General features: G+C 32.7%; 1 protein-coding gene across 2 annotated transcripts; it reads right to left on the reverse strand.

The window, feature by feature from the left end:
* Positions 1 to 2,391: 2,391 nt before the first annotated feature.
* LOC134249136 (N-acetylglucosamine-6-phosphate deacetylase-like) lies at positions 2,392 to 9,633 on the reverse strand. Of its 2 annotated transcripts, none has more exons than XM_062731489.1 (10): positions 9,001 to 9,633; positions 5,118 to 5,328; positions 4,791 to 4,927; positions 4,517 to 4,571; positions 3,979 to 4,191; positions 3,685 to 3,773; positions 3,401 to 3,528; positions 3,081 to 3,224; positions 2,887 to 2,933; positions 2,392 to 2,675 (listed from the first exon to the last, which is right to left on the reverse strand). In XM_062731489.1, exons 1-10 carry the CDS (start codon positions 9,478 to 9,480, stop codon positions 2,488 to 2,490), a joined length of 1,692 nt encoding a protein of 563 aa, XP_062587473.1. In that variant the 5' UTR covers positions 9,481 to 9,633; the 3' UTR covers positions 2,392 to 2,487. The 2 variants fall into 2 exon arrangements, with proteins under 2 accessions (XP_062587473.1, XP_062587474.1); XM_062731490.1 differs by lacking the exon at positions 9,001 to 9,633 and adding an exon at positions 5,568 to 5,580 and having other exon boundaries at positions 2,409 to 2,675.
* Positions 9,634 to 13,332: the final 3,699 nt, after the last annotated feature.

Below are 13,332 nucleotides of genomic sequence, written 5' to 3' on the forward strand. Positions count from 1 at the left end.
TGAGTAGAAGATGTTTAAAGAATTTTCCTATATATTTCTATGTAAAACTTTGGTCGGCCATTTTGGCCCCGCCCTACCCCCGGGGGTCATGATTTGAACAAACTTGAATCTACACTACCTGAGCATGCTTCCATATAAATATGATGAATTATGGCTTTGTCATTCTTGAGAAGAAGATTTTTAAAGAATTTTCCTATATATTTCTATGTAAAACTTTGGTTGGCCATTTTGGCCCCGCCCTACCCCCGGGGGTCATGATTTTAACAAATTTGAATCTACACTACCTGAGCATGCTTCCACATAAATATGATGAATTATGGCTTTGTCATTCTTGAGAAGAAGATGTTTAAAGAATTTTCCTATATATTTCTATGTAAAACTTTGGTCGGCCATTTTGGCCCCGCCCTACCCCTGGGGGTCATGATTTGAAGAAACTTGAATCTACACTACCTGAGGATGTTTCCCCATAAGTTTCATCTTTCCTGGCACAGTGGTTTTTGAGAAGAAGATTTTTAAAATATGCCACCAAATTTTCATTAATTTCCAATTATCTCCCCTTGAATGAGGGCGTGGCCCTTCATTTGAACAAACTTGAATCCCCTTCACCTAAGGATACTTTGTGGCAAGTTTGGTTGAAATTGGCCCAGCGGTTCTTGAGAAGAAGTCGAAAATGTGAAAAGTTTACAGACAGACAGACAGACGGACGCCGGACAAAATGTGATCAGAAAAAGCTCACTCGAGCTTTCAGCTCAGGTGAGCTAAAAATGCTTGAATTGATTACAAGTTAAGAAAGTTGAGATACAAATCTTCTTTTCATTTAGATATAAGGGCAGATCACTCTGACTGCATATTACAAGCTCTATAGTATGCAGTGACAGGTAATAAAAAGCAAACCAAAAGGGTGTTGAGAATGTTGGTTTTTTCAAGTACATACCTAAAATTGCCAAAAATTGTTTTTTGTTATAAATATTACCCTGCTTTTTTGTCATTTTCTCAACATTAATATAGAGTGGTTATTAAATTTATAATCAGACAGTACTGCTTAATGAATAACAAAAATTTTAATTAATGTCAGACCAAGATTGATCATATCATCATAAATACATCGCAGCACAGTTAAGGTTACAGTAAGGAGGCGGGGCCTAATTTGTACGGGAAATGTTTACTATGACGTCACACATAATATAAGGTCTTCAAAATACCACAAAATGGAATTATTTGCTATTTCAAACAGCTGGATAGCTGTATACTACATACAAACTTACTATTACATGCAGTTTTGTCGTTTGTTAAATCCCACACAACAGTATATAAGCGATGCATCGATCGCAATGCACTTGTCAATGTGACGTCATCTCGGAAAAATGACGCAGTTTGTACACAGTGAGAGGCTGATCAAGTCACATTTTGTACAATGAAAAATGTCTTTTGTTCTCAAATAAAATATTATTTGCAGTAAAATAAAAAGCCGTTAACTTGGATGCGATGTCTATTTTAGTATTCTATTTATAAACTGTACGTGCATTCTCCAGACAAGCGATACTGTCGTGTGTTTGTATGCAGATTCATTGAAAAAGTAATGGAAGGGCCCTAATAAATCGATTTATTGCAAGGGCATACCCTCAATGTATCTTGTCAAGTTTTTACACATAAAGTCATAAACTCAAGAAGCATTAAGATATTTGAAAAGTGCTGCGAACCTCATGAAATCTTGCAAATAAATTAATTATAGCTATATTTAATGTAGTTGACCAGCAAAATATTCAACCTGCCGTCCAACAAATTAAATTTTACCAATTAAAAAAGGGAATCTATATAGGTTCGCAGCACTTTTCACAAACTACATACAGTGTTAAAAAGGATTATGAAATAAACTAAGATTTTTAACTTGGTTATGCCCTTGCAATATTGAAATTTATAGATGACCTCTAAACTGCAAGTATAATTGCCAAAGTCATGTGACGTCGACATTACATGACAAGTCTAAATAAAAAATCTAAATGTCCCCAACATGTAGATTTAAACCACATTACATTTTTTTTTATATCAGTGAATTCCTGAAAAGAATCGCCCATCCTAATAAAGTATGTATTTTTTATCTTAAAAAATCGCCAATATTTCCATTTGTAACCTTAACTGTGCTGCGATAGAAGTATTTTGACTTACATTGTATGTCTTTAACAAAAAATATACAAATACGAGGTATAATAGAAGTGAAAACAGCAAAAGCAACGCTCACCATTTTTCATTTGCTGTACCTAAGACTACTAATGTATACGTTTTTTTTTAAAAATATGATTTTTAAAACAAAAATCCTACTTTAAAGCACCAGCAAAATAATAAACATAAAAAAATAACTAAACGATATATAAGGCAGTGCAAACCTGTAGACATTTATACAAATAATAAAAAAATAATATTTTATCTATTGTAATACATATATCAGATAAAAGTTACTCCTATACAGATATTTATTTTCTGTACACATTATTCTGAATCCTGTCTGCTCCACACAAGCTCCCCTCCTATGTAAGTTGATAAAACTTTGAGATCGTCGTCTAATAATATAAAGTCAGCATCAGTCCCAAAGTCCAGAGTTCCTTTCCTGTCAGTGATTCCGAGAAAATGGGCGGGGTGGAAGGTGGCAGCTTCCAAAGCCCTAACTGTCCCACATTCTGTCAAAAAAAGAACCTTTGATAAATGTAAAACTATAAATATCGTTTCCTCTTCATATGCTAAAAACTGTAGGTTGTTTGTGTTCGAGAGCAGTTGTTCCTATATGCATTCAAATACAGTTAATCCTAGAGTAAATATTTTTGTAAATATTAAATTAATACTTTCTTTTAAAACTAAATATAAATCATGTATAGATTATCATGATCATACTTGTGGATTTCCTGAGGTGCTGGACACACATTTCCATTGTTGCTATGCTGAAATGACAAAAATAACACTTCATGCAAACTGATTGCCATGTACTGAACATATTATTTTAACAAAAACAACTTGCATGTATATCTGAAAATTTTCTCAAAGATATAGAATTTATTTTTAAGAGGTGTGGTCAGTGAAATGCCTACCTGCCACAGAGTGTTTGGGTGCCCTTGATGACGGCTCTGTTTCCCTTTATTTCCATTGTCTGGGAGCCAAATCTGTGTTCCCCTTCAGGGAGCCCCATTGCTGAAATAGCATCTGTCACCAGCACCATACCCCTCTGGTCAACCCTGTAATAAGCAATTATAATTATGGTACTAAATGCACTAAATATTTGGCTGGATATAGGGATATAATAATACAACAATGCAAGAAGATGTTAAGAAAATTTTAATGCCAAAATAAGTTAATAACAGCAGTTTTAATTAATAGATTTTTATAATCTTTTCTTCGTAATGCAGCTCACCTGTAAGCAATTCTGAGAGCTGCTGGATGGGTGTGGATGCCATCTGATATCACACCATAAAATGGAACGTCACTGGGGACCCGTTTACTGGTCAACAGGCCAATCAAACCAGGGTCACGATGGTGGAACTACCAAAAGAAAAGAATGAATAGCACTAAGAATTTGGGCTAACAAATGTGATGTTTTAATAATTAGAAACACACAAATTAGCTTTTTGATCCACAATATAACTTTCATTATCTCATTGAGTTAGCAGTTCTTGATTATATGTAAAGTTTGCTCACTGGTAGCATAGCATTGAACAAATGGGTGATAAAAGTAGCACCACTGTTAACTGCTTCTTCTCCCTGGATCAAGTTTGCAACAGAATGTCCTGAAATCAGTCCAATTATTAAAGTTTTTACAGACTAGTAATTAATACACAAAAATGTCTTTGCAAAGGAATTAGAAGAGTCTTGAGAAGAAAAAAAAATCTGTCACAATTTTAAATTCAAACTTATGTTACTTGAAAGTTTTTGGCAGTCATATTTTACCACAGATATTAAAGGACAATAATTAACAACAATAAATGGACAAACCAACAGAAACTTTAATTCCCCTGGACACTAGTTCCCTGATAACCTCTGCTGACCTCTCCAGCTCGGGGGCCAGTGTTACTATAGCAACATTACTCAGGTCTTCTCCATAGATGTTTGTTACATCAGATATTCCATTGTTAAATGTCTGTATTAAATCCACATCGTGTGCTCCTTTCTTCTCCTTACTGATAAATGGACCCTCCAAATGCAGACCTTCAAGGATTCAGATATGGCTTGTGTGAATTTTAATCAGCAGCATAAAGGATAACAAAAATTATTGTACAGGAATCTTACACACTAAAACATACCAAAAGTTGTCCTGGATTTTTACAGGTAACTCATGTTTTCTTTACACATGTAATAGTACTAAATTTAAAGATAGATATTTTCAAATAATAACATATACCAAACAGTGAACCATAAGTATTTGTACAGGTAAATAAATATTACCCATTGTGTTAAATGGTACATTCTATATTTTGGAAAAATTTTAAGTACTAAACATATGATATAAAAGATAGAAATATATCTAAATCACCCAAAATGCCTGCCCCTTCCTCACTGCCATTTCTCTTCTTTACTCTTGGTACAACCTGAAAATACAATCTTCATGCAATCATACTTTTTTAATTTGCTGAGTAGAAATAACAATTTTCCTTTCAATTAAAGCATACTAGTATTCCAGTAAATGTTATTTTTGAAGCTGTACATGTGTAAATACATAGTAACATGCACACTATCAGAATGTAATGGGTAAACACAGGAGTCCAACCTTTGAAGATTTGTGAAAATCCAAAGAATTAAATATAAACCTGTTTGTATGTAGATCCACTGGATGTGACAATGGTGGGACAGAATGAGGTCACTCCATGTGCCAGAATTCCAGATGCAACCTTTGATACACAGTCCTCAATGTTGTCTGTATTTGAAAAATCTTCACCAAATGCTCCTTAAAGAAAATCAAAATAAAATGGATTTAGTCTATAAATATATCCCCTACAATCGGTAAATAGCTACTCATAGCTAAATTCTTTTGATCAAATATAAAAGATTTAAATAAAATGCAATCTATTCTTTCAGACTCCCCCTTCAAAAAAACCTATTGTATGCACAATCAAGAATTCAAGAGAAAAAGGTACCATTAATCTGTACATCAATGAATCCTGCACATATGATGGCCCCTCCACAGTCTATGACAACGTCTGCTGAGAGTCGTTCCTGGAAGAAGATCTCCTCTGGGTTGACAATGATTCCGTCTCTGACCCAGAGGTCGTCTGTAATTAGGTCACTTCCTCTGATAAGGCGGCAGTTTGTGTACTTGAATATACTTCCCAGACTACTCATTTTTACCTAGATAAGAGATGACACTTTTTTAATCTCTCATTTAATCTGTTTATTTTTATATTGGTATTTGAACGCTATCAATTTCAACCTGGACATTTCTCTTTGGTTTGATTTACCGTGGTTTACTCTTTTATTAACAAGAACATCTTAAAAGATAAGACAATGTATACTTTACCTAAAAATGAAAGAAAAACACAATCTACATGATACATCAATGATTAATTCTGTATTGCTTAATAAAATACCGAATAAAATAGTCTGTTTAATAAACCGAGACAAGTTTGGCGGAATTTTTCTTGCTCTCGATATGCCTCTAGGTCTGTGACTGTATTATTCTTCAAAATCGTTATGTCCCACTTAAATATTGATATTATTCAGAAAAAATGATACCGCAAATCACAATCTAATTCATTACTTGTAATAATTCATAATAAAAAAGAAAACTAGCCTCTACGATTTAACTAGCAGCATATTTCTGTCACATGAGTCTGAAAATGTTTAGCATTTTTTTACCAGCTGATCGTCGACAATCATTGTTAAGGCGTACTATAAAAATTCGAGTACACTATAAACGTGGAAGATATTTCCGAATTGATAAAAAAGCAATGTGTTTATCTCATGATATATAGCATTTTAATTAACATATGAAAATTGATTTTCGTGTTAATAATTGCAAATGACCCACTAAATACCGAGAATACTCATTTTCCTTTGATAAGGTTCCCTTCGCTATTTAGTAAAATCCAAATATCTGAAGTGAAAGTGAAAGTTAAAGTATGCCGAAAGCAAAGGTGCCCGATTCGTTACTAGGTAAATGGAGAGGTTATTGGTTGCCAGCAGCAGTTGCCATCGGATTTTTAGGATTAAACAGACTACTAGCTAATAAGTAAGCTTTGTAGCATTTTTTAATACTTGAACCACCCACTGAAAGCTCTGTTGAGCATGGTGAAGCTATTTTAACAGAGAGTACACTGTACAACCGGCCTGCCTAATTGAAGACCTACAGGTAATTGAAGACCTAGAGAAGACCTACGGAAGACCTACAAAAATGTGGGATATATACAGCAAAACTAATTAGATATTCTGATTGAGCATGTCCTAAATATATAAAATACACCAAAAAATTTTATAAAAAGAAGTTTTAAAGTGTATTTTTTAAGCTCGGTAAGGGGAACTATTTCTTCTCTCAGACGACCTACGTTAAGAACGATAACTCGCGTAAACAACAAATCAGCTGTTCACCATAACATATAAAGAAAATGTAATTATCAGACAAATATAATTAAATGAATGATATTTAAGGACGGAAAAAAATAATTGGAGATATTTTAGATAAATACATCAAAGATGAAAAAAAATGAAATAGTCTGTCAGATATAATTCTATTTTTTTTTTTAAATATTTAGTTATTAAAATCAGTAAAATTTTAAAACTTTACAAAGCAGAGACATATACACTGTACATAATTTATAATACTATCATATGATCAATCATAAAATCATTATAAGTACATACACATGTATATAATTAAGTTATATTCAGTATTTTATGTGTTTGTAAGTAGATAGTGTAATATTTTTTTCAGGGTTGAACTGTTGATCATTATATAATTAAATAAAATTCACTGTGATAGAATGATTTGTGTTCTTGTTATTAATAATACCTACTAATGTTATTAATAACACCTGGAAAGTTTTATAAGATTTGCATTTATGTAGAGAATGAAAATTTTAAAATTGTAGTTTAATGAATTTGAAGTAATTTTTCAAAAAGAACACAGACACAATTACTTTTAAAATCTTCAGCTTTTTTCCCCCGAGTCAAAGCATCATAATTTTTATTCAAAATATGCATGCATTTCTTATGTGTGATAACATGCATGTTTATTATTTTATTCAAATTTAAAAAGTATATATTTTTTTTCAATTTAATTAATGATATACCGGGTATCTTCAAGGTTGATATACTGTATATATTTTGTCTCAAAATGTTAAAAAAAAAAAAATAATAATAAAACCTAATGTTTCATATTATAGTACGTATTACTTGGCATACAGCATGTTATCTAGAAATTTACATTTAAGTTATTAAATTTTTCTTCTGAGTGTCATATAAATGTGTTATTTTGAAAAAAGAAAAGTGACCATTTTTGAAAATTAAAAAAAAATATTCAAAACGTAATTCATTTTAGTTATATCTTCTGAATAAATGCACAATTATTTTATTTGTTTATTCTTGCTATCATTTTTAAGATATGTAATAAATATAATTATTTTTTTTAATATCTTTGCTCTGTTGACTGCAAATTAACATTCATCAGAGGAAGTGGGGTGTGTTGATAATTGCAATCAAAACACGGATATATCCTCAGGGGGCCTGTGTATACAACACATTAGTGAAGATCGAAGCCATTAGTTCAGAGTGATATTGGTTAATAGAGACAAATCCACAGCATGCATATCAATGATTTGAACTTGAATATTTAATATTTATCCCATAAAACTTATTAAAAGAATTACAATATTTATTAAATATTAACTATAGATTTTAAGTAGAATATTAATTTGATAAATGAAATAATCATGATAATTATTTATATTTTTAACTTGATCAAAATTCATAATCCAGATTATTTCTTTATCATAATTTATAATTGAAGAACTAAACAAAATCATTTGGATTTTTTTTTTCATATTCATATTCTTCCTATAAACTTCACAATATAAATGAGCGTGTTGTTGTTTACAAGGCAAGTCAGCCAGAGTTATCGTTCTTGCCGTAGGTCGTCTAAGAGAAGAAATAGTTCCCCTTACCGAGCTTAAAAAATACACTTTAAAACTTCTTTTTATAAAACTTTTTTGTGTATTTAATACATTTAGGACATGCTTAATCAGAATATTTCATCAGTTTTGCTGTATATATCCCATATTTTTGTAGGTCTTCCGTAGGTCTTCTCTAGGTCTTCAATTACCTGTAGGTCTTCAATTAGGTATTCCCCTGTACAACACATTTACACATTAGGCCTAGTTACATGCCAAGTTTTCTCTCTCGAAAGGTTGACTAATATTTAACCCCTTATATGAGAGGACGATGATTTGGTTCTGAAAGGGGTGGTAGATTTTTTTTGGGAATAAAAAAAAGATCCTTGAAAAAGTTGAAAATAATCTGTCCTTGACCATCTTCGCTAGACAGGGGGTTGTAGATTTCGGATCGGAAACCCTTGGCTAGCGAAGATGGTCCTTGACCAACAAGTAATTAGAAAAAAATCCCCCCTTTCCCTCAGAACACACACAAAATAAAGCTTTGGAGTCTTGACGTTTTTCCTTTTTTTGGCAGACTTGTTTCATTAAACATGTTAAAGAAGAAAACAAACATGAAAGTACATGGGATTTAATTAGCTTCAATTATTCGGAAAATAAAAATAAAATCATAAAAGTGTATCACTGGTATTTACTGTCTAGTGAGTATAAGCCCTAAAAAGGCTACTTGAACATTTCAGGTGAGACTGAGCATTCTATAACCCCATCTCTAGGAATTCCCAGACCCTGACCCTCCGAACATTAACTGTAGTGTGTACTTCTACTTATTTTATTTGAAAATTAAAATATATGGAAATAAGTGGTGTACTTATAATTTTAAATAAAAACATAAAAATTATGTCGTAAACGACATATTTACCTCTCCGTTTTGCGAGATTGTATGTCCATCTACCCTCTCTATCTGTACTTGAGGAGGGGATATGCTTTCTATAACTGTTACCAAGTTCCTCCGACGATGTCTATACAAAGCCATCGAAGCATTCCGAATATCTCTATCCTCCAGATTGCTTTCCTCACCTCTTGATAATGCCGATTTCACCACAGCAGCAGGACTTTTTATGTAGTCCTGGGTTTGCTTTTTCAGACGAACTCGGAGTTGTCTCGCTTCGGCTTTTCTTTCGCTAGGTTCGTTTTTACAGCTGTGTTGGTTTCTTGATTTCACTATATTAAAGCCATCAGAATCTGTCGTCAGAGACTTTTTACAAGTTTTAGACACACTACAAATGTACACAATGTTACCATTTTTTAGAGTATTGATTTTCCGGTAGACATAACCATCAACGATAATAGCTTTATTCCCTCGGTTTGTTTCCGTATGTTTCACCTCCATTTCTTCCATATAATTAAATGCAGACTGTAATGGCGAAACGAACACAAGTTATTCTTCGTCACTGCTATAAAATATGTAACAAATCGTGTGAAAAATATGCGATTCAATGTTCGTTTTTTCTTCTGAGTTGGGAAAAAAAATTCCGGAAATGTATTAATTCCGGAAATCAAACAAAGGTTTTCGGGAAATACGGGATTATTTTGGCATCATGTAAACTATGGAGTGAAACACGGATTGGAATTATCTAATGGATCAACCTGACACCTGATATTATTTATTTTTCTTGTATATATGTAAGCCTATATATTCAAAAGCTACTGACAATACCAATGTTAAAACTAAATTATCTAATTATATACGTCCTACAGGCTGTAGAAAAGAAACATCTTTGGTACCAAACACTTCATGAAGTTTTCGGATGCAAGACATATTTACAACTTTTTTTAATAAAGGACAAAATCAGTATGTCAAATTAATTAAAAAAAAATTATATTTTTTTTTTGATAATTCTTTAAGATTTTTTTTTCCATTCACAAATGTCATGATTTTCTACATCATAACAACCATTCAAGTAATTCAATACATAATTTTTCTGATATTTAAAAGATTTTATATTTTTATTTATTCAATTTGACAAAAACCACATGTGGCGCAAGTCATACATACAGTAAACAAATATAAAATATAGTCACATAGATTTTCTTATATTACATGCATCACGTATGAAGTTACAAATATTTCTTGTAGAATTAACATCTGCTGGATTAAGAATTTTATAAGATATACATGTATTATTAAAAAGTGTACAAAATTCACTTCTTAGTTGTTTATATAGAGGACATACAAATAAAAAATGATGTTCATCTTCAACGACATTTTTACAATTAATACAAAATCTTTCATCTCTTGGTATAATTGGGTTACAATATCTGCCAACCTCTATCTGTAATTTGTGAGCACTTATTCTCATTCGAGTCAAAAAAGAACGAAGATTCTTGGAAATGGAAAAATTTAAGTATGGTTGAATTTCAAGTTTGTTTAGATTCCCTTGACTTATTAACTGGCTGTAGAATGATAATTTGCCATTACCTTTTTCTCTGATATTTATTATATCCTTAAAAACTATATTCTCAAAATATTTTTTCAAATTATTTTCAAAATCATTTATTGATAATGCATTAGCATTTGAACCAATAACTTCATCAAGTATAGTATGTATACAGTTTTGCCAACATGTTTTTCCACTTCCTGCAAGTTTTTAGCTCACCTGAGCCGAAGGCTCAAGTGAGCTTTTCTGATCACATTTTGTCCGTCGTCCGTCCGTCTGTCTGTCCGTCTGTCCGTCCGTCTGTCCGTCGTCTGTCTGTATGTAAACTTTTCACATTTTCGACTTCTTCTCAAGAACCACTGGGCCAATTTTGACCAAACTTGGTACAAAGCATCCTTGGGTGAAGGGGAATTTAAATTGTTAAAATGAAGGGACATATCCCCTCGCAAGGGGAGATAATCAAGAAAAGACAAAAATAGGGTTGGGTCATTAAAAAATCTTCTTCTCAAGAACCACTGGGCCAGTAAAGCTGAAACTTATGTGGAAGCATCCTGGTATAATGTAGATTCTAAATTATTCAAATAATGACCCCCGGGGGAAGGGTGGGGCCACAATAGGGAATCAAAGTTTTATATAGAAATATATAGGAAAAATCTTTGAAAATCTTCTTCTCAAGAACCACTGGGCCAGAAAAGCTGAAACTTATGTGGAAGCATCCTGGTGTAGTGTAGATTCTAAATTGTTCAAATCATGACCCCTGGGAGAAGGGCGGGGCCACAATGGGGTATCAAAGTTTTACATAGAAATATATAGGAAAAATCTTTGAAAATCTTCTTCTCAAGAACCACTGGGCCAGAAAAGCTGAAACTTATGTGGAAGCATCCTGGTATAATGTAGATTCTAAATTGTTCAAAAAATGACCTCCGGGGGAAGGGTGGGGCCACAATGGGGAATCCAATTTTTTTATAGAAATACATAGGAAAAATCTTTGAAAATCTTCTTCTCAAGAACCACTGGGCCAGAAAAGCTGAAACTTATGTGGAAGCATCCTGGTATAATGTAGATTCTAAATTGTTCAAATAATGACCCCCGGGGGAAGGGTGGGGCCACAATAGGGAATCAAAGTTTTATATCGAAATATATAGGAAAAATCTTTGAAAATCTTCTTCTCAAGAACCACTGGGCCAGAAAAGCTGAAACTTATGTGGAAGCATCCTGGTGTAGTGTAGATTCTAAATTGTTCAAATCATGACTCCCAGGGGAAGGGCGGGGCCACAATGGGGTATCAAAGTTTTACATAGAAATATATAGGAAAAATCTTTGAAAATCTTCTTCTCAAGAACCACTGGGCCAGAAAAGCTGAAACTTATGTGGAAGCATCCTGGTATAATGTAGATTCTAAATTGTTCAAATAATGACCCCCGGGGGAAGGGCGGGGCCACAATGGGGAATCCAATTTTTTTTATAGAAATATATAGGAAAAATCTTTGAAAATCTTCTTCTCAAGAACCACTGGGCCAGAAAAAGTGAAGCTTATGTGGAAGCATTCTGGGGTAGTGTAGATTCTAAATTGTAGGAATCATGACCCCCGGGGGAAGGGCGGGGCCATAATAGGAAATCAAAGTTTTACATAGAAATATATAGGAAAAATCTTTGAAAATCTTCTTCTCAGGAACCACTGGGCCAAAAAAGCTGAAACATATGTGCCCATGGAAGGATCATGGGGTAGTGTAGATTTCAAAATGTCTAAATTATGATCAGTGGGGTAGGGTGGGGATGCATTATGAATAACAAGGGGGAAATCTGGTAAAGAACAGAATGGTCAAAGCTTCTCAGGTGAGCGATGTGGCCCATGGGCCTCTTGTTCATCTTCTAAATATGCATGTTGTAAAAGTAAATTTGAATTCTCTTGATCTGCAACAAGTTTTTTAAATCTATAATAATATCTAAATAATAATTTATAAACTCTGAAAATAATGGGAAGTGCACCAAATTCTAATCTAACTGCTAAATTAGAAGCTTTATTATGGACCCCTAAAATGTCTTTCAAGATGAAATTTTGAATTTTTTCAAATGGAGTTTTATCAAAGTCTTTTGTAATTTTCTTAAAATCACTTATCCATATTTCAGAAGCACAAGTTAAAATTGGTATAATGCATGATTCATATATCTTAAACTGAGCCTTTCCTGAGAGACTAACATTGTTTGGTAGTTTTGATTTGATCATAAAAGATTTTAGTTCTTTAATATCTACTGATATTGATACGGATTTTAAAATCGTTTCAGGGATTCTATTTTACGACCAATGTTTCCCGAACTATTTGAGGAGCGTGCCAAAACTGACGAGAAGGGAACAAAAACTATCCAGGAAGGACATCTTGTAAGGATGAGGAAACAAGTTATAGAGGAAAAACTGAGTGAAAGGAAAGACTGAGGAAACAACTTATAGAGGAAAAATGAATGAAAGTTGGGAATCAAATGTATGATTTTCATTGTAGTTGAAAGCTTGAAATGTGTGTGTGAAAGAGATGAAAACATTGAGTGTCTGATAAGTGATTTTTTTTTTGTTTAAATTAATTGTATTGTTTATGGGATTGTATGTATAAACTGAATTTCAGAATGAATGAATCGTCTATTTATATATGATCTGGAACATTTTCTCAGGATGTGAATTTAATGCTTGCTTATGTTTTATCTGAATCAATTTAGTTTCAAACAGTATTCATATATACTTTTTAAAAGTCTTGTCTTCCTTGCTTGCTAAAACGGAGGCTTAGAAAATAAATCTGCTGTTTGAACCATCTAAGATATCA

Source organism: Saccostrea cucullata, unplaced genomic scaffold (genome assembly GCF_032062105.1).
Source record: "Saccostrea cucullata isolate Sc308-1 unplaced genomic scaffold, CSIRO_AGI_Scuc_v1 ctg3975, whole genome shotgun sequence".
NCBI lineage: Eukaryota > Metazoa > Mollusca > Bivalvia > Ostreida > Ostreidae > Saccostrea > Saccostrea cuccullata.

Excerpts from the sequence above, each read along its gene's own strand:
- LOC134249136 (XM_062731489.1), bottom strand. The coding sequence starts at position 9,480 with ATGGAAGAAATGGAGGTGAAACATACGGAAACAAACCGAGGGAATAAA. Across the intron at positions 5,329-9,000 it reads CAATCTCGCAAAACGGAGAG|GTAAAAATGAGTAGTCTGGG; the intron begins GTAAATATGTCG and ends TCTCTTATCTAG. Across the intron at positions 3,529-3,684 it reads TGTTCAATGCTATGCTACCA|TTCCACCATCGTGACCCTGG; the intron begins GTGAGCAAACTT and ends TTCTTTTGGTAG.